Genomic DNA, 19,693 nt, shown 5'->3' on the forward strand with positions numbered 1-19,693 from the left:
AAGCGGGTCGTTGGTCGGTCGGGAACGAGGCTCCGGCGGCCAGACCCGCGCAGAGCCGTTGCCATGGCAGCCGCCGCCGGGGGCGCGGACGAGGAGCCGCGCTCGGGCCGCTCGAGTTCGGAGGGCGAGTGCGCCGTGGCGCCGGAGCCTCTGACAGGTCCCGAGGGCCTCTTTTCCTTCGCGGACTTCGGGTCCGCGCTGGGCGGCGGCGCGGACCTCCCGGGCCGGGCGTCCGGCGGGGCCCAGTCCCCGCTGCGCTACCTCCATGTCCTGTGGCAGCAGGACGCGGAGCCCCGCGATGAACTGCGTTGTAAGATCCCCGCCGGCCGGCTGAGGCGCGCCGCCAGGCCCCACCGCCGGCTCGGGCCCACCGGCAAGGAGGTGCACGGTGAGGAGCGCGGCGGGAGGCGGGGCCCTGCCCTCCCCCAACCCCTGGGGACCCGGTCCTCGCACGGCTGAGCTCCCGGCCCATGGCGACCCCTGAGTCTCCTTGTAGGAGCCATCAGGCTGGAGAGCGGCTAAGGACCGCGAATGTGAAAGAGACGGTCTTGAAGCACTTGGTCATTCCTGGATAGAAACTTTTCATGACTCCAGGCGTTTATCAGTAGATTAAAAAAAAAAAATGGGGTACTGGCGAATACTTTTATTATCAGAGAGGGGAGGCCAGAGTCTCTAGCCAAGTTCCACCAACTTGTTTAAATGCACAGGCTGGGACTGGACTCCCCTACCTCGTTGAAGCCTTAGGCGAACCGTAGAACCTTTCAGCCTTCGTTTTCTCGTCTGTAAATGAGTACCGTACAGGGACGTTGCCAGAGTTAAGTAAGGCGACGAATCCGTAGCGATTATTCTGCTTTTGTTGTCCCAAACACTGTTGGGACATTTGTGATCATTTCTTTTCTTTTCTTTTTTTTTAAAGATTTTATTTATTTGTTTATTTGACAGAGAGAGATCACAAGTAGGCAGAGAGGCAGGCAGAGAGAGAGAGATCACAAGTAGGCAGAGAGGCAGGCAGAGAGAGAGATCACAAGTAGGCAGAGAGACGCAGGTAGAGAGAGAGAAGGAGAAGCAGGCTCCCTGCTGAGCAGAGAGCCCGATGCGGGGCTAGATCCCAGGACCCGGAGATCATGACCTGAGCGGAAGGCGGAGGCTTAACCCACTGAGCCACCCAGGCGCCCCCATTTATGATCATTTCTAATCCTCACAATAACTCAGTGGGAGCCCCATACTGTTTCCATTATATAGAAGAGGAAACTGAGGCTGGGAGCGATTGCCTTGCTCCAGGTCACATAGCTAGTAAGTGGCTGTGATGGAATCAGAACCCACCCCTTCCAGACTCAAACTCCTGCTCTTGTGTGTCCACTGTATTTTTTCTTCAGATGATAAACCTGGGGCCCAGGACGTTAGTTCTCTTTGCTCAAGGTCGCCCAGCTACTGTAAGTGGCAGAGCCAAGATCTGGCTCCAAAGGCCTTGAAGGATTTGCTACAGAATGTGGCTTTTTTGCACTAGCTCTGCCACATTTCCAGTCTTCCCTTGTTCCCAGCGTCTCGCATCCTGGTGCCTTTCTTTCCCTTTAGATGCTGTCGTGGGTGCACTATGGCTTAACTGGGCAGTCACCCACTTTCAGCTTCATCATGACTGTTTTATTTTGCTTTTAACTGGAACTCTTTTCCTCTTCACAGCTCTGAAGAGGCTGAGGGACTCGGCCAACGCCAATGATGTGGAAACAGGTGAGTGTGCAAAGCAGGTCTAGCTCTGTGGGCTGGTTAGGGAAAGTAAAATCCGGGCGACCCATCCCTGGGAAAAGAGTGCTTGAGTTCAGTATAACCCGCTCCCCCCGTGGGCTAGGCTCACTGTATATATTCTGTAACTATGATCGTCTCGCAAAAGATAAGTCTGGCTTGGATGCTTACTCTTTCCATGCCTCTCTGTCACCCGGAACTTCCTGATGTCATAGTGTTGATCACTCTGTGGGCTTCCTGCTGTTGGGACCATGTCTGCTTTCGTATCCCTGGCAGAGTAGGAGCTTTTTAGAACTTCCGGTTACTGGGAATGGACAGTCAGCTTTAGCTGCTGGCCAGGCCGCCATCGGAACAGAGCCACCGCCCTCAACTGCTCAGCCGAGGCTTTGTTGGTCAAAAGTTGGGTAGTTGGGTCAGTGGTTCTCAAACTTGTTTAGTTGACGGAACCTCGGAAAGGTATGGGAGGGGCTCCTAACAGGACGCCACTCTGGTTTTTTGTTGTTGCTCCCCTGCGTTCATTGCTGACAGGACAGTAGCAGCATCAGAGGTACAAGGACAAGTTCTAGGGGAAAGCTTGTAATTTTATCCACGTGTTAGTTTTCTAGGGCTGCTGCGACAAATTACCACAAATATAGTGGTTTAAAACAACACAAATGGGTGCCTGGGTGGCTCAGTGGGTTAATCCGCTGCCTTCGGCTCAGGTCATGATCTCAGGGTCCTGGGATCGAGCCCCGCATCGGGCTCTCTGCTCCGCAGGGAGCCTGCTTCTTCCTCTCTCTCTGCCTGCCTCTCTGCCTACTTGTGATCTCTGTCTGTCAAATAAATAAATAAAATCTTTAAAAAAAAAAATAAAACAACACAAATTTCTTTTTTTTAAATTATTATTATTTTTTAATAACACAGATTGTTTTTTAAAGATTTCATTTATTTATTTGACAGTGAGAGAGAGATCACAAGTAGGCAGACAGGCAGACAGAGAGAGAGGGGGAAGCAGGCTCCCTGCTGAGGAGAGAGCCCAATTCGGGCCTTGATCCCAGGACCCTGAGATCACAACCCAAGCTGAAGGTAGAGGCTTAACCCAATGAGCCACCCAGGTGCCCCCAGATTTTTTTTTTAAGATTTTATCTATTTATTTGACAGAGAGAGAGAGAGAGAGAGCGAGCGAGCACAAGCAAGGGGAATGGCAGGCAGAGGGAGAGGGAGAAGCAGGCTCCCCACAGAGCAAGGAGCCTGATGTGAGGCTTGATCCCAGGACCATGGGATCACGACCTGAACCAAAGGCAGACGCTCAACCAACTGACCCACCCAGGTGCCCCAACAACACAGATTTCTTAGCACATAATTCTGGAAGTCAGAAATCCAACGCAGGTCTCACCATGCTGAAAGCAAGGTGTCAGCAGAGCTGCATTTCTTTCTTAAAGCCCTAGGGGAGACTGTTTCCCTGTCTTTTCCTGCTTCTAGGAGCCGCCCACATTCCTTGGCTCATAGTCTTCTCCCTCCGTCTTCAAAGTCTGCAACAGTGGACCGAGTCTTCTCACTGCTGTCTCTCTGGTTCACACGGCAGGGAAAGGTACTCTGATTTTAAGGACTCATGTGATTAGTTTGGGCCTGAATAATCCAGGATAATCTTTCTGTCTCAAGGCTCCTAACCTTATTCATATCTGCAAAGTCTTTGCTGCATAAGGTAACCTGTCCAATAAACTTTGAGGATTAGGGCCTGACATCTTGGCGGCCATGAGCCTACCTACCTCAAGTGGACATCGTTCTGTTTTGGTGGTGGTGGTGGTGCACTGCGGTCAACAGAGAAGATGTGAGCATTGCTTGAGAGCCGTGGGATCAGAAAGCCCATTTACAGCCAGTGTGGAGAGGAAGTCATTGACCTCAGGAAGCTGGGTGTTAGAATGTGGGCCTTAAAATGGTTCCTTTAGGGGTGCCTGGGTGGCTCAGTGGGTTAAGCCTCTGCCTTCGGCTCAGGTCATGATCTCGGGGTCCTGGAATCGAGCCCTGCATCGGGCTCTCTGCTCAGCAGGGAGCCTGCTTCCTCCTCTCTTTCTCTGCCTGCCTCACTGCCTACTTGTGCTCTCTCTCTGTGTGTCAAATAAATAAATAAAATCTTAAAAAAAAAAAAAATGGTTCCTTTACCCCTGGCATAGCACGGTGAGCAGGCCTGGGAACTGGAGGGCTTTCCAGCTCTCTTCACTTTGGTCTCTTTTCCGTGAACTTTAATATTTTGGAATATTTGAGTAGCAACCTAGATAGTTTTTCAAGGAAAAATGATAAGTATTCTCCTTTGAATATCTCTGATGTGTGGCCGGAGAATATTTGAATTCTATTTCCCTTCCACAGAAAGCCTAGTTCATCCTGAATCAGATACTCATGCAGTGGTTTCAGTGTTTTGACAGAAATGCCTTCATGTTCCGGTCAGAGTCTCTAACACACCCGTGTCCGCATCTAAATGGCTCTCAGATTGACCAGGTTCTTGCAAGACTGACGGTGACCCTGGCTGTGGGGTTCGCCTGTACTCTTTTTTTCTTATGGTTTGCATTTCCTTTTCCTTCTCTGCACGTTTGTTGGGTTTTTGGTGTAGCTGAGCAGTCATATTGGACACAAAATTGATGCCCTGCTGTTGTTAAGTCATAACCTATTTTCATATACAATAAAATTATATACATTTTAAATGTTTGGGAGATGAGGGAAATATGCAATACAAACATCCATAATCAGTAGAGGAATGAATCTCTGTAAATATATTGCTGACTGTCTTTCTAGTCCTTTTTCCTATGCAGAGAAATGTTCTTTAGGGGCTTGCAAACCGTGCCAGATACTCAATCTTATATTCCACGTGACTTCATAGTCTTTGTAACCATTCATTTTTTTCAAAAGGGAAATGTGTTTTATTCCCCTATTGACAGAAAGAATACATGGCTGTATGATTTTTTTTAAGCTTATAAGGTAAAAAGCAGGAATTACCTTATAATTCCATTGTCCAGAAATAGCCACAATTTGTAATGGGAGCCCACTGTGCCTTCAGAGGAACAAAGAAAGAATTATTTAGTTAGTCATATATTTGCATAGTGGTTTCTCTTTTGAGTTGGGGAGGGCAGAAGGAAAGGGGAGAGAGGGAATCTTCTTTTTTTTTTTTGAGAGAGAGAATCTTAAGCAGGTTCCATGCCCAGCACAAAGGCTGCCACAGGGCTTGATCTCATAACCCTGAGATCACGACCTGGGCTGAAATCAAGAGTCAGACACTTGACCAACTGAGCCCCAGTTTTTCATTTTTAAGAGAATTTCCCAGGTATGGGGTTATCACATCAAAATGTATGCATATTTCGATGACTTCTGACAGATGCTGCCTCTAGTGCTTTCCAAGAAGACTGTAACTGTACAAATCATAAAAGAGAACGGACTCTTTTAGCTTTGTCTATTCTCTCTGGCTGGCTATCTTTTGGTGAATGTACCAGGCTGACCGGTACATTGTTTCTCTTCCACTCTCATAAACCTGTTCCTGTCACCTTCATTCATTTCTTTAGTCAGTGTGTCAACAGTGTTCATGGAGCTGAACAAGTCTGATCTTGATCCTGGGTATTAAGTAAGATAAACAAAAAAAAATGTACAATATAATTGGAGAAAAAGAATGTGAAGTGATACCATTTTTCTAAAACAAAACCCCCCGGAAACACTGATGTATTTAGTGGGAGAGGCAGAAGTTCTAGAGCCAGAGAAGCCAGGGAAACCTGGGTTTCTTTCCCAGTTTTGCTTCCTGGTAGCTGGGTGGGGGCACCTGGGGCACCTCCCAGAATGGGATGCGATGCCTGGCTGGGTGGGCGAGGGGCTTAGCAGACGGTGCCCGGTGCCAGGCTGGTGTTCAGCATACTCCTCAATGTTCTAGAATGGCCCAGCGTGTTCACATTAGAGGAGCAGGGCAAACAGGGCCCTGAGGAGACATGGGAGCCGGAGTGGCTATCTGAGCCTGAAGAGGAAGAGGAGGAAGAGATTCTGGGCTTTGTCTGGAGTCCTTGAGAGGTTTGCCGGCAGAGGCTAAACTGGGGGTTGCTCTAAAATGCAGCAATTTCTACATTTCAGCTGGGCGTATGTGTGTGGCACGTAATGGCTCGTGGTTCATAATGGCTCCATGTTGTGAAAAGAAGGCATTTCCCATCCATTACTCTCATCAGACCAGCTCTGGAGATTGGCGATTATTCCCATTTGCAGTGAATTGGGACCCAAATTCAGGCCTTCCGACTCCCAGCTCAGCTCTTTCTACAGCCCCGTGCTGTCAGCAATGTACTCCTTTCTTCGTTACTCAGCTTCGCCTGGGACTTAGTCCATGCGGCTCCACGTCTGTGCTCTGGCCCCTCCGGAGGGCCACCTCCTGGGAGTGAAGGCAGCATTCCCCAACAGCTCGGGCAGCTGTGTCCAGCTGGAATGGATGCGTATCCGAATGGATGTGTGGCCAGAGTCCGTGCTAGGGATTGCTGTGACTCTAGAATTCCTGACTCCGAGGGCCAAGATTCTTCTATGATGTTCTGTCTCTAGACACAGAGTTTGAGCCGCCACAATTTGTGGTCCTCAGTCGTGCTTTCGGGAGAACAAGTCCCTTATCTTGGCATCCCTTATCTTGGCCGGCTGGAGGCCGGCATCCAGGCAGGATGAGCTCTCCCCTGGCTTATCGATGCCCAGCCCGGAAGCACCCCAGAGCACCCTTCTTTCCGCCCTGGGAGCTGCTGCTTAGCTAACACTGCCTCTCTGTCCCCCTGCCCCTCTGTCTTGGTGGTGTCAGTGCAGCAGCTTCTGGAAGATGGCGCTGATCCCTGTGCAGCTGACGACAAGGGCCGCACAGCTCTGCATTTTGCCTCCTGCAATGGCAATGACCAGATCGGTGAGTCCTGGGCATGGGGCAGGGAATGGGGCTGGCCGAGGAGCATCGCGGCAGGGGTGCTGGGGGAAGATCTGTCTACACCGCCAGGGTTGCGGCCACTCCTTCAAGACATTCAGGCAGCATTTACTCAGTGCCAAGTGTCCAGCAGGACAAACCTCTGTCCCCCTACAAAGTCCTTTTTGCGTGTGGTATAACTTACAAACAGTGACCTTTCTGTATGTGTGCGCTGATGTTACTGCCATCCGGATCAAGATAAAAGATAGTTTCAGGAGCACCAAGCCGGCTCAGTCAGTAGAGCATGAGACTCTTGGTCCCCAGGTCATGAGTTCAAGCCCCATGTTGGGTGTAGGGCCTACTTAAAAAAAAAGAAAGAAGGAAAAAAAAGAAAAGAAAGAAAGAAAGAAAAGGAAAGAAAGGAAAAGTGTGTATACTGTCCCCGTATACACTCCCAGCAGCAATGGAAGAGTTCCACATTTTTCCCCAGCCTTGCTGACACTTGGTATTTTGTCTTTTTTTTTTTTTTAAAGATTTTATTTATTTATTTGAGAGAGAGACAGTGAGAGAGAGCATGAGAGGGGAGAAGGTCAGTGGGGGAAGCAGGCTCTCCATGGAGCTGGGAGCCCAATGTGGGACTTGATCCCAGGACTCCGGGATCATGACCTGAGCTGAAGGCAGTTGCTTAACCAACTGAGCCACCCAGGAGCCCGGTATTGTGTTTTTTAATTTTAGCCATTCTAGCATGGTGGCATCTTATTGTGGTTTAATTGATGTTTCTCTGGTAGCGACAAATGTTAAGCATGTATGTATTGGCCATTTTTGTAGTCTCTTGTGTACATATTGGCCATTTTTATATTCTCTTTTGTGAAGTTCCTGTTCATGTCTTTTGTCTGTGTTTTCTTTTCTTTCTTTTTTTTTTTAAAAAAGATTTTATTTATTTGACAGACAGAGATTACAAGTAGGCAGACAGGCAGGCAGAGAGAGAGAGGGGGAAGCAGGCTCCCTGCTGAGCGGAGAGCCCGATGCGGGACTCGATCCTGGGACTCCGGGATCATGACCTGAGCTGAAGCAGAGGCTTTAACCCACTGAGCCACCCAGGCACCCCTGCGTTTTATTTTCTTAAAGTTTTATTTATTTCTTGACAGGGAGAGACACATCAAGAGAAGGAACACAGACAGGGGGAGTGGGAGAGGGAGAACAGGTTTCCCGTGGAGCAGAGAGCCCGATGCAGAACTCGAACCCAGGGCCCTGGGATCATGACCTGAGCAGAAGGCAGACGCTTAACAACTGAGCCATCCAGTTGTCCATGTTTCAAAACAAGCTGCCTGGTGGTGGTTGTTGTTTTAATTATTTATTTGTAGAAATTCTTTATATACTCTGGATAGAAGTCATTTATCGAATATAAATGACTTAACTTTTCTTATCTTGCCTTGTTCTCTGAGTGGTGTCTTTTGATGAACCCAAGTTCTAAATTTTAATGAATCCAGTGCATCCATCTTTTCTCTTTTGTGGTTAGCATTTCTGTGACCTACTTAAGCAATCTTTGCCTATCCTGAGGTCATGGAGATACAGTCTTTTTTTTTTTTTTTTAAGATTTTATTTATTTATTTGACAGAGATCACAAGTAGGCAGAGAGACAGGCAGAGAGAGGCGGGTGGGGGGGAAGCAGGCTCCCCACTGAGCAGAGAGCCCGATGCGGGGCTGGATCCCAGGACCCTGAGATCAAGACCTGAGCTGAAGGCAGAGGCTTTAACCCACTGAGCCACCCATGCGCCCCCACGGAGATATAGTCTTGTTTGCTTCTACAGGCTGGCCTTAGAGCTTGCACATGCAGGTTTATGATACGACTCCCATGCGTTTCTATACTCAGTGTGCAGCCCAGCCTGGCTGCGTCATACGTGTTAGTCTACCTGCACACCCGTCGCGGTAACTGATGGCCCCGGGCGATGCCGCAGCCCACCCTGGAGGTGGCGTAGAGACTTGGGGAGGGCAATGATCAGCATCAGCTGTTGGTGTAATTCCCGCTGTGGCACTTGGCTGTGGAAAGAGCAGAAAGTGTCCTTGACAGCCTTTACCAGCAGCCACTGCTGTTGAAAGAACTTTCTTTAACCCTTAAAAGCCCCGTCCTTTCGCAGTCCTGCATAGGCCGGAAGGCTGTCCCGGAATCCTCAGTGCCCGGCCCTCAGGGTCCTATACATAAGTCCTGCGAGGGAGTAAGTGAGCGAGTGAATGAACGACTGAATGAAATGGACAAAACAATGTAGAGAACCGTGTTGCGTTCAGTGTCCCACACTTTGAGGAAGCCTCTTTAGCTAGGTTCGGGGTGGGGGTTAGTGTCCAGTCCATAGAAGTCCTCCAGCAACTCTTCGTGGGTTTTGCTGTTTCCAGTGCAGCTGCTCCTGGACCATGGGGCTGATCCCAACCAGCGAGACGGGCTGGGGAACACGCCGCTACACCTGGGTAAGTGCCTGGAAAGCCGCCAGCCCACCCTTCTGTGCAGCGCAGGTGGGCTGCTCTGCTGGAGAGCCTGAGGTCCTGCAAACTCCCAGCAGGATCTCCTGTCATCTGGGGAGAACCTGAGCCCCCGGGGGCTTCCCTGCCCCCACACTCTGTCCCCTGGCCTTCCCCTTCGGTCCCCAGGGGGCCATGCCCTGAGCACAGCTGCTTTAGCAACCTCAGAGGCTCAGCGGGGCTCTGCTAGGGAAGGTGAGACCTGCAGCCTGTGGCTGCCCCACACTGTGGCTGGCAGTGAGGTGGGTCCCATCTCCCAGCCTCAGTCTCCCTAGCTGTACAGGGAGAGATTTGGGCCCGCCCCATGGCGGCTTTGGTGATGCTGTCTCTGGAGGTATGACCTGGAGCGGACACACTCGGGAGTCACGGTCCTCCTCCCTCCGGTGGGCACACCGGCCCAAGCCCTGTTGTTCGGGACTCTCATGGCCCCGTTCTTCTTCCTCAGCGGCCTGCACCAACCACGTCCCTGTCATCACTACCCTGCTACGAGGAGGTATGTGCTCCCTTCCCCTTCGCTCTCCTCCCTTGCTCTCAACACCCCGTGTGCTGACTTCAGCCCGCTCTTGCAGGGGCCCGTGTGGATGCCTTGGACCGAGCTGGCCGCACGCCCCTGCACCTGGCCAAGTCAAAGCTGAACATCCTTCAGGAAGGCCACTCCCAGTGCCTGGAGGCCGTGCGGCTGGAGGTAAAGCAGGTGAGTGTCCGTCTTGCCGAGCCAATGGCAGCAAACCGGCCCCACGCAGGGGCTGCCCAAACACAGACACGCCAGCAAACAAGCCCGGGGCAGGGGCTGCCGGGACCACAGACATGCCCGCTTCCAGCCCGAGGGCTCCCGGCTGCTTCCCACCAACCCCATTTGGCGTCTGGGCCACCTAGCTAGAACCCGGGCAGCTCAGTCCCGCCCCTTGTTCCAGATCATCCAGATGCTGAGGGAGTACCTGGAGCGCCTGGGGCGGCACGAGCAGCGCGAACGGCTGGACGACCTCTGCACCCGCCTCCAGATGACGAGCACCAAAGAGCAGGTGAGCGCCGGTGGCCTGGCTGGGCCTAGGACCCGGCAGGAGCTCGGGGCCAGTCCCTCTCTGCTGTGACACAGCCAGCCACTCATGCAGAGAGAGGCCGCGGCTGCGGGGTTGCAGCCCGCTGTGGACCCCAAAGCCTCTGTCCATCACCTTTGAACCTCCTTGTGCCCCGTGGCTCTTCTCTCTGGGGCAGTCTGAGACCCTGGAGTCAAGGATCATCAGTCGGACGGCTGTTCCGTAGTCCATGGTGAAGCCGCCACGTGCCCTGGGAGGAAAGACTGTACCTACCCTCCATGTCGGTGGCACTGGGGTGGAGATCTGGGGCCCGAGACACCTGGGCCTGTTGTGGCACCTGTGACGGGGCGCTGGTTTTGTCCCACAGGTGGATGAAGTGACCGACCTCCTGGCCAGCTTCACATCCCTCAGCTTGCAAATGCAGAACATGGAGAAGAGGTAGCTAGAGAGGCTCCCCGCCGTCCCGCTCAGCTGCTGCCTGCCCCTGCCCGCACCGCTCTCTCAGTACCAAGAAAAAGCCCAACGCCTGGGACTTTGGAGCTGCACTTCTGTGGTGAGGCCCTCGCGCCCAGATGCTCCGGGCCACAGATGCTCTCGCCGACCGCAGAGCCACTCCCAGCCACGGCCTCTACCATCTCCGTGGGCCGGGACCACAGCCCCCAGCTTCTTCCTCTGCTCCCACAGCACTGCAGCCGCTCAGGGCCGGCCCACGTGCACCGGCCCAGCCAGCCCCACCTGTCTCGCGGCCTCCCCGGCCCCCTCAGCCAGCCCCAGACCCTTCTCTACGTCCCTTTCCCGGCCAGGGGCTTGTTGTGGCCAGCAGCGTGTGGGCTGAAGGCGGGCATCCTCGGGGGCATCTTGGCTGGCCCCGCGCCCCTCCCCAGCACTTAGACTGAGGCTTGTCACCTGCCTTTCGAGGAGACGTCGCAGTGAGTTTCTCCGGGCGGAACGGAGGGTTGCTGAAGCCAAGACCTCAGAAACACAGGGTTAGGAAGGACCCTGCGGAACCCAACGCAGAAAAGGCCCAGACTCTTTTGCCCAGTCGTTAAAATACCGGGAGGGAGGGCGAGGCAGGCCATTCTGAAGCCTAGTTGTAGGCTGAATAGTACCCCCCCCGCCACCCCCTGCCGCAGATGTCCCTGTTCTTACCCCAGGAACCTGTGAACATTATTGGGCAAAAGGGACTTTGCAGGTGTAATTACATAAATGATCTGTGGACCAGGAGACTCTCTGGATTACCCCGGGGGCTTCACGTAGTCACAGGCATCCTGATGGGAGGAAAGCAGGAGGTGAGAGCTGAGGACCCCAGGCACCCACAGAAGCTAGAAGAGGCAAGGAAAGGGAGGCTCCCTTCAGAGCTTCCTGAGGGAACCAGCCCGGCTGACACTTTGACTTTAGCCCAGTGAGACTGATCTTAGAATTCTGACCGCCAGAACTGTAAGAGAATAAATATGTGTCGTTTTAAGCCACTAAGTCTGTGGACGTTTGTTGCAGCAGTGACGGGAAACTGACATGCTCCGCGGAGGCACCCTGCTTGGCCAGTGGACCTGCAGGGGTCCCCCGGGGCCTGGCAGGGGGCCTGGCAGGCAGGGAGCAGGAGGGCAGAGCACCCCCGACCGGGCCCTCTCCAGGGCACTGACTACAGAGTACAAACTCCCCAGGCCACTGACCCCGTGCACCCTGGCCCAGCACCACGTTCCCGCGGAGCACACTGGAATCCTGGCTACTTTTCAGGGGGGGAGCTGCCCCCCAAAGCCCAGCCTTACCCGATCGGAGCTGAACCCATGGCTCCCAGCTGCTCCCCAGACCCTGAAAAGTGTCTCTGTGGGTATGGGACACAGGCTGGGAGCTGCCTTCAGGACTCAGAGGAGAAACCCCACCACTTCGGCAGCATCCAGGGAGGGAAAGTGTGGCGCTAGCACCAAGACTGGGGACAGAGGGCCAGAGGAAGTCAGGTTTCCACGGGGCCCAAGCCGAGTGAAGTGGCTGCGGGTCCACATGGAGGAGTGAGGGAAAGAGCACTCGGTTGGGGCCGGGGAAGCGGAGAGAAGCGAATGGCGGGGGAGGAGTGGTTCGTGGGCGAGGGGCGGGGAGCGGCCCTGCGCGAGTGAGAGGTGGGCTGAGCGGGGGGGCGAAGTGGAGGAGGGGCAGGCTGAGGGGAGGAGCCCCGAGAGGGAGGAGGTACCCTTGAGAGAAAACAGTGGACTGAGGGGAGGGGAGAAGTGGAGGCGGCGGACTGAGGGGAGGAGCCACGAGGGGGAGGAGCTCCCGTGAGGGAGGGGCGGAGAGAGGGGAGTGAGGGAGAGAAGTACAGGGGCGGGGCGGTTTTTCACTCGGTTCCAGGACGCCTGTGAGTTGGCCTTCCGCAGGGGCTCTGCTGGTGCTGGTACCTGGACACAGGCCCCTTGGCCCGTGGCCCTGGGGGTGGGGCTGGGCAGAGGAAAGTCAGGGCAAAGGAGAGGTAGGGGTGGGAGGGAATGGACCTCAAAGGCTGTGGACCCCTTCTCTTGCGGCCTGCTTCTCTGGACCTCCCGTAACCATATTCCTGGGACTGATCACCTGGGGAGAGGTGAAGCAGTTTCTCAACCTCAGGTCTCAGGGGTTCAATGAATGCACCCTCAGAGAGGTATGATCCGCCTGAAGCCGTGCAGGACCTTGTGTGAAGAGTGTACATGTGTTTCTGACAAAAGTGACCATAGGTTTCGCTCTCAGCAGGGTCTACCTTCAGAAGAAGTTAGGAACTCTTGCTACAGAGCTTTGGTAGCAGATAGGTAAGGTCAAGGACACTCTGGGGACCACTTGGGTACTTCTGAGCTTGGGTACTTCTGAGACGGGTTATGCCCTTGAGCAGGCTGCTTTGCCTGGACAGAGCCGAGAGGGTGGGGGCTGCTGGGACTTTGTGAAATTGCCCTGAGATGACTGCAGCTGTTTCTAGAACAGTCTGACACAGAGACTCACTGGCTAACTCCTAACAAGTCCATGGCCTGGACCAAGCCAGCCCCACCTGGAAAGCAGGACACATCCCTGCAACATACTCTATCCCATGGTGCCACCCGCTCCTGGCCCCTGGAACCACATCGCCGTGAGAATGGGCCACTGGGACAAGGGAAGGAGTTACTGTCCACTCTCCCCCCCCCACCCCAGCCGTATAAGCCAGTCCGGCCAATCTGTCTTACCCCATTTCCAGCCAGGAAGTGCCTGCCACCCCAAATCTGTCCGGACAGCCACCCGTTATAGTCTGCTCCAGACACTGGAGTGAGTCAAAAAGCACACAAGTGGGCCCTAAGCTGGCTGAGCTGGGCAGGGGGCAGGATGGAGAACTCCTCAAGGTCACCCGTAGAGGGGCTAATTCTGTTCCTAGCTGCTCTGGGAGTTACTGAGTTGAGGGGGTGGTGGAGGGAACAGAAGGGGAGCATGTGGGGCCGGTGGAAGAAGAAGAAATCCACCTCCACTGATTTCACCTTCTGAGCAGGGTCCTTTGTTTTAGATCTCACGTTTCACCGTCACAAACACTTCCGGGACACCAGCTATGCCCTTGGTGGGAGTGTGGCCGTGGACAGGAGGACACAGTCCCTGGCAAACAGTGGGGAGTGATTACAGGAGAATAGCCACAGGTTCTCACAACCATCCTTCCAGACCACTAGGCTCACTGCTACTTTTGATAGCAGAGAAAATGCAGGTTTGCCAGGGTGACCCGGCTGGGCAGCTGGGCTGGAGCCTGGGTCCACCCCCAAACTCATGCTGTTCCCACCATGCCCGACATTAGAGCCTTCTCAGAAGCAGAGTTTCCCAAAACTGAGGGGGATCATGTTTGCTGAGTTCCTACTAGGTGCCAGCAGGCCCTTTCTCAAGTCCTTTGCTTCAGTGCTTGGGATAAAATGTTAGGTCGCCAACATACTTCGCTGCTATTTTATGGATGCAGAAAATTGAGGCTCAGAGAGGGAAAGTAACTTGCCTGAGGTCAGAGAGCTGGTGTGTGGGGCCCAGCCCAGGGCTGACATGATCTCTGCCAAGGTTTCCAAAGTGCCAGTGGTCACCAGTGTCCCCTGGGGCACAGTTGGTAGGAAGTGCTGGACCTTACTGAGTGAACATCTCTGTCCCCATGAGGGGAGGGTGAGGTCCTTTACTTGCCGAGCACATGACACCATGGTCTTGGTGGACAAAGCAGGCATCTGGTCACTAGAGGTCAGAGAAAGAGGACAGTCTGAGTTGGTGAGGCTGGAGGGGCCCTTGATGATCTTGGGGGGTTGCCTCCGCTATCACAAGCCTGCCCAGGGTGGTGGAGAGCTGGGCAGATGGAGGGAACAGCGTGAGCCAGGCCTAGAGGCTGGAGGACAGGCAGAAGCTGGTGGTGGTGGGTCCCGGAGACCGTGGAAATTGCTGGGCCCAGGAGGGTGAGAGGCTGGCCAGAAGGGAGGAGGGGACGAAGCTGCAGATGTCCTGAGGTCTGAAGATTTGCCCTGGTGGCAGAAGCCACATCCACCTCCACGCTAGAGGTCAGGTGCATTCTTACTCAGAGCAGGCACCATGAACTCCAGGGAAAAGCCCCTCTGGGAAAAGTCATTACCTCTACCAGTGCTTCCCAGACCGCTTCAAATGCTGAGCCCAAGGCTGGCTTAGAGGGGATCGGGAAGCTGGTCTGATGCCCGGGCGATCCCAACAAAGTCCCTGGCTCCCCCCAGTTCTGGGTCCCAAAGGGAACTATAGCCCTGCCTCTCCAGGGCTGGCCCTCAAGCCGATACAGAAGCCTCCGAGCATCAGGGAGATATGATCAGCTCCCTTTCCACATAAGGAACCAGGCTCAGGGAAGCAAGAGTCCTTCCCAAAGCCCCAGCTGAGGGGCCAGAGTGCTTGTCCCTGGGACTAGTCCATGCCAGCCTGGTGAATTTCTCCCACTTTGAAAGCCTGGGAGGGTGGCACGAGTCACCACAGGACTTGGCAGTCGGCTCACCCCGAGGGGCAGAGGTGGGTAAGTCATGCCTCTTGGGCTGGATTGTGAGGGCTTTGGTGGAGACCAGACTGGAGACGTTGCTGGCAATGTCACAAACACGTGGCAGCGGCCGGGGAGCCACGCAGGGTGGTTTGCCTCTAATGGGACCTGGCTCTGAGAGCTCAATTCTGCAAGCCCCCAAGGCACAGAGAGCTCAAGAACATGAGGTGCAGGAGCCGGGGTTCAAATTGACTCCCCAGGTGCCCTGACCTCTGCACTCTGCCACGGACCGCTCTGTGTCAACCCTGCACGTCCCGTCCACCCATCAGACACTCAGGCCGGCACCCTCCCCAGCATCCCAGGAACTCTGAGCTCGTGCCCTGCATACCGCCCCACCTCCAGCTTCTGTATCACCCCTGCACAGAGCCTGAGCCGCCACGTGGCATCAAGCAGATGCCTCAGTAAATCAGAGTGTTGTCCACTTAAGCCAGAAGCCATGCCCCCCCGCCTCCCGCCTGTGCACAGCTTGTTCCTCTGGCCTCGTGCCTTCTTGGATCTGGCTGGCAGCTCGAAAATGAGCCCTGAGTCAGGCCCGAGGAACTGGTGTTCATTAACAGGAAGTCTCGGGGTGGTTAATTGGTATTTTCATCCCCAGGTACACACCTCGAAGTTGATGGATGATGCCGTTCCTGCCAGCCTGAAGCAGGGAGAGGGGCTGAGCAGCTGTGCCTGGGCCCTGCCCTCACTCACCCTGCCCAGGACTGAGTGTCGGCCCAGGCTACCGCTGTTACACAGGGTGGTGAGCTGGGGCGGAGGGCGGGGGGTCACCTTTGCACATGCAACTTCCTCCCTCCGCTTCAACCAACTCCTTCCTGCCTCTTCTCCCTAAAGACTGTGGAACAGAGATCAGACAGACCTGAGGTAGACCCATTGGGCAAGTTACTTAATCTCTCGGGGCCTCTGTTTCTCCAACTGCAAGTTCTAAAGCAGAGGAGACACATTCCAGGGCCAAAGCACAAGGCCTGAGTGTAGCAGCTGCCCTGTGGACACCCCCCACTGTGCCCCCCCAGGCCCCTCAGTCTCAACGTGTTCCCCCCAAACATGTGCCCCCATTATTCCCCCCTGTCACCCCCAGTAGCCCAGGCCAGAAGTCTGGAATGTAAGCTGGGACACTCCCCAACATTTAGTCACCAAGCTCCAACGAGTGTACCTTGTAAGTGGTTGTCCTGTCTATCCTCACATCCTCACCATCAACATCTTAGATATCTCCGTCTCTCCAGATTCTCCCACCAACCTCCTAACTGGTGTCCCTGCCCTGCCCCCATCTCATTCTGCCCTCCTCCCCAGGAAAGCCTGCCTGGCAACCAGAAAGTTCCCTAAAGGGGAAGTCTTTTTACTCTTCTGTTTACAACCTTTCAGTGGCTCCCTGTTGCCCTCAGGACAATTTACAGCCTCAATTTCAAAGAGGACTGACAGAATCCTTTGAGACTGTCCCCACCACTCCCACCTCACTTCCTGCTGGGGCCCCTCTGTACCTGTGGCAGATCCTCAGCAGACCATGCTGTGCCTGATGCCAGGTGGCCTGTGCCTGACTCCAGGTGGCCTGTGCCCACCCATGTTCTTCCATTGTTCTCTTCCCCATCTACCCTGACTGACTCCTACTTTAGGACTTGGGTTGGGCACCAGCTCCTCCAGGAAGTCTTCCTTGCCTGCCTAAGCTGGGTTAGGGCCTTCTGGGCTCCTCTAAGCCCCCATGCTTCTGCCTTTTCCTCCTTCAGAGTAAGTGCTCAGTCATGAGCACTGCAGGCCCTCCCTGAGCAGTTTGCACCAACAGGAGGATGAGAGGACTGCAGAATTCAGACCTCCTTACAACTCAACTCCTATTGGGACCCCCAGGCTGTCCCCAGGCCCAGCCTGAGATCCAGCTGGGGGCTCAGGTTGAGTGGATTCTCGTGAGCCTCGGAGAATGGCCAGAGCACATTCGGCCTCTCCTCCAGCCCCCAGTGCCCGCCTGGGGCCCTACAGGACTCACATTTCTCTCCAAGCCAAAACACTATGACCATCTGCTCTTCCAAGCATTTCATTAGGCGCCTGAAGCAGACCCAGGGGTCTCCGAGGCCGAGCCCAAGCCCAGCAGCAGGCCATCAGTCTTCCTGCCAAATCCAAGGCAAAAGAGTTTCCCAGCCCCAGGCCAGGCCCTTGGCGGCGGCCTTCCTGGCCGAAGGCTCATAGAGCCGCCTCTGGATCGGTGGCTCGCTGCCAGCCTGGTGTCTCCAGCCCAGCCTCCATGTAGCCAGGCTGGGGGCTTCCCAGCTACACGTTTGGCGGGGCGCATCCTAAAAACCTTCAGTGACATCACTGCCTGCCGAAGGATGAGGTTCCTGCTCCCCCAGCTGGCCCAGGAGGCTATGTGATCTCACTGCACCCGCCTTCCTGGCCTCCCCAGACTCCTCCCACCCTGCTCGCCTCAACTGCACAAGCCCCCTATTGCTCCTGCCTGTACCCACCTTGGCAAGGCTGCTGCTCCAGCTGGCAGACCCCTTTCGCCTTTTTTAGGAACTGCCACCTCCTCCAGGACTCCTGCTTGGATTGCCCAGGAAGGCAGGAGTTTCCTCCTCTGTGCCCTTTCAGAACAGTGTGTTCTCCCATACCGGCCTTGCCACACAGCGCTGTCTTTCCTTCTTTTGGTGTTTTCCTCTCCAGCTAGACAGAGGAGCTCCTGGAAGACAGGGACCAGGTCAGACTCAGACCCTCTCTGTGCTCCCCTCATGGCATAGCTTAAGGCAGGCACCCAGATGCCTGGGGGGGGTAAAGGAAAGAAGGAAGGGAAGGATCATTTCCATCTTTGTGTATCAAACACCTTTCCTGTCTTGCTCTGGTCCAGGCTCTTCTGTCCTCCATTAGTCAGAGCCTCCAGTGGGCTGGAGAGACTCCCTTCGGAAGTAGGAGGCCCTGGAGTCCAGCCAGGGGCCTGGGTTCTACCACGGTTCCTCTGCCAGGGGAGCAGAGACCCAGGCCACTGTGGAGGGTTCCCCCTGACCGCCCCCCTCCACTCACCCCTGTCCTGGAGTTTCATGCAGGTTCGTACTGGCTCTGCCCCTCCCTGGCTAGGTGATCCTGTCTCTTGCCTGTCTGGGATGGACGATGTTCCCAGTTGGGTGCCTGTCCCTGCTCGCAGAGTTGACCAAGGAGCGGCAGCCCAGCAGGGTGGCTGGCCCAAGGAGATGTCGCTCCCTGTTCTACTTAGCAGGAACTCACCAGTGTGGTGTGGCGAATTTTGTCGGGCGGTCTTAGATGTTTTCCCATAATGCCCAGCCTGCCAGGAGAGCCCTCCGTCGGGCCCAGGTCGGATCCCAGCTCTGGTCAGCCTACCTCATGTCCTGGATCCTCAGTTTCCACTTGTGAAAATGGAGGTAGTATCTCTTGTCTGCGAGGCACAGGGGAGCCAGTGCAGGAGTGAGCGACCGCCATGTGGAGGTAGAGGCCACGTGGGTGGCCTGCCATTCGGGAAACACTCCCACCATTGGGGCCAGAGCCAGCCACGGGAACCTTGGCAGAGACACAGTAGAGAGAACACTGGACCTGGGGTCAGGCCCCTGCGCTGGGCTCTCAAAGCAGTCACTTCCCCAGCCCGTCTCAGCCTCCCCCTGTGAAGGGTGACTGACACTCTGACCCCTGGCTCTGCGGCAGGTGGCAGGCAGTGAGGCGGATCAGCAGCTGCCTCGTGTCCGGGAGGGGCCTTCCCAGGGTGCCCAGCAGCTGGGAGGTGTGCCAGGGAGACAAGGAGGCTGAAAGGTCTCAGGCCTCAGCCTGAGCTAATAAATATTATTGGCGTGGGGTGGAGGGAGGGAGGGAGGGAAGTGGGTAGCTCTCCAACCATTGAGACTGATTTATTGGTTAATTAGCAGGTTGCCACAGCCACGGACTACCCCGCTGTGTGCATGGACAGGGAGGGAGGGGGCCACGGGGAAGCCGGGGCTGCTGGCTGGGACCCAAGTGTGGGTCCGTGTCTCACCTGAGCCAGGAGCAGCGAGTGGCTGAGGGAATAATGCAAGGGATTTGGGTCAGACAGTAGACCTGGGACCGGGTGGCTGGGGAAGGCTGGGGAAGGCCATCAGGTCTCATAAGGCCATCAGCTGGCCTGAGTGGTGGAACAGAACTATGCTAAGAGAGGGGACTGGGAGCTCTCTGAGGTTTCCAGAGCATCCAGTCAAGTGTGGGAGCTGCTGGTTTAGGGAAGAGGGCCGATACAGAATCAGGAAGGACCAAGAAAAACCTTGGAAAACACAGAAACTGAGAACAGAGGCCCCAGAGGTGAAGCCGGTTCCAGGGAGCAGACCAAGTTAAATGGCGGCGGGTTTCAACCAGCTTCCGCCAGACACTAGCTATGTGACCTTGGGCAAATCACTGAACTTTTTTGTTTGCTTGTTTTTAAAGATTTTATTTTTATATAATCTCTACACCCAACAGGCTCAGAACCTATAACCCTGAGGTCAAGGTTCACATGCTCCATTGACCCGGCCACCCGGGTGCCCCAAATCCCGAACGCGTTCTTTTCTTTCTTTCTTTCTTTCTTTCTTTCTTTCTTTTTTTTTTTTT

The 19,693-nt window shown here is 54.8% G+C and overlaps 1 protein-coding gene across 1 annotated transcript; it reads left to right on the forward strand.

Moving 5' to 3' along the window:
• On the forward strand, positions 1-11,623 carry LOC111157702 (ankyrin repeat domain 54). Its single transcript, XM_022519334.1, has 8 exons — positions 1-388; positions 1,681-1,728; positions 6,521-6,619; positions 9,005-9,076; positions 9,573-9,620; positions 9,697-9,821; positions 10,042-10,149; positions 10,532-11,623. Exons 1-8 carry the CDS (start codon positions 64-66, stop codon positions 10,604-10,606), a joined length of 900 nt encoding a protein of 299 aa, XP_022375042.1. The 5' UTR covers positions 1-63; the 3' UTR covers positions 10,607-11,623.
• Positions 11,624-19,693: the final 8,070 nt, after the last annotated feature.

Source organism: Enhydra lutris, unplaced genomic scaffold (assembly GCF_002288905.1).
Source record: "Enhydra lutris kenyoni isolate GAN:26980312 unplaced genomic scaffold, ASM228890v2 scaffoldscaffold55, whole genome shotgun sequence".
Taxonomy (NCBI): domain Eukaryota; kingdom Metazoa; phylum Chordata; class Mammalia; order Carnivora; family Mustelidae; genus Enhydra; species Enhydra lutris.

Excerpts from the sequence above, each read along its gene's own strand:
- LOC111157702 (XM_022519334.1), top strand. The coding sequence starts at position 64 with ATGGCAGCCGCCGCCGGGGGCGCGGACGAGGAGCCGCGCTCGGGCCGC. Across the intron at positions 9,621-9,696 it reads CACTACCCTGCTACGAGGAG|GGGCCCGTGTGGATGCCTTG; the intron begins GTATGTGCTCCC and ends CCGCTCTTGCAG. Across the intron at positions 9,822-10,041 it reads TGCGGCTGGAGGTAAAGCAG|ATCATCCAGATGCTGAGGGA; the intron begins GTGAGTGTCCGT and ends CCCTTGTTCCAG.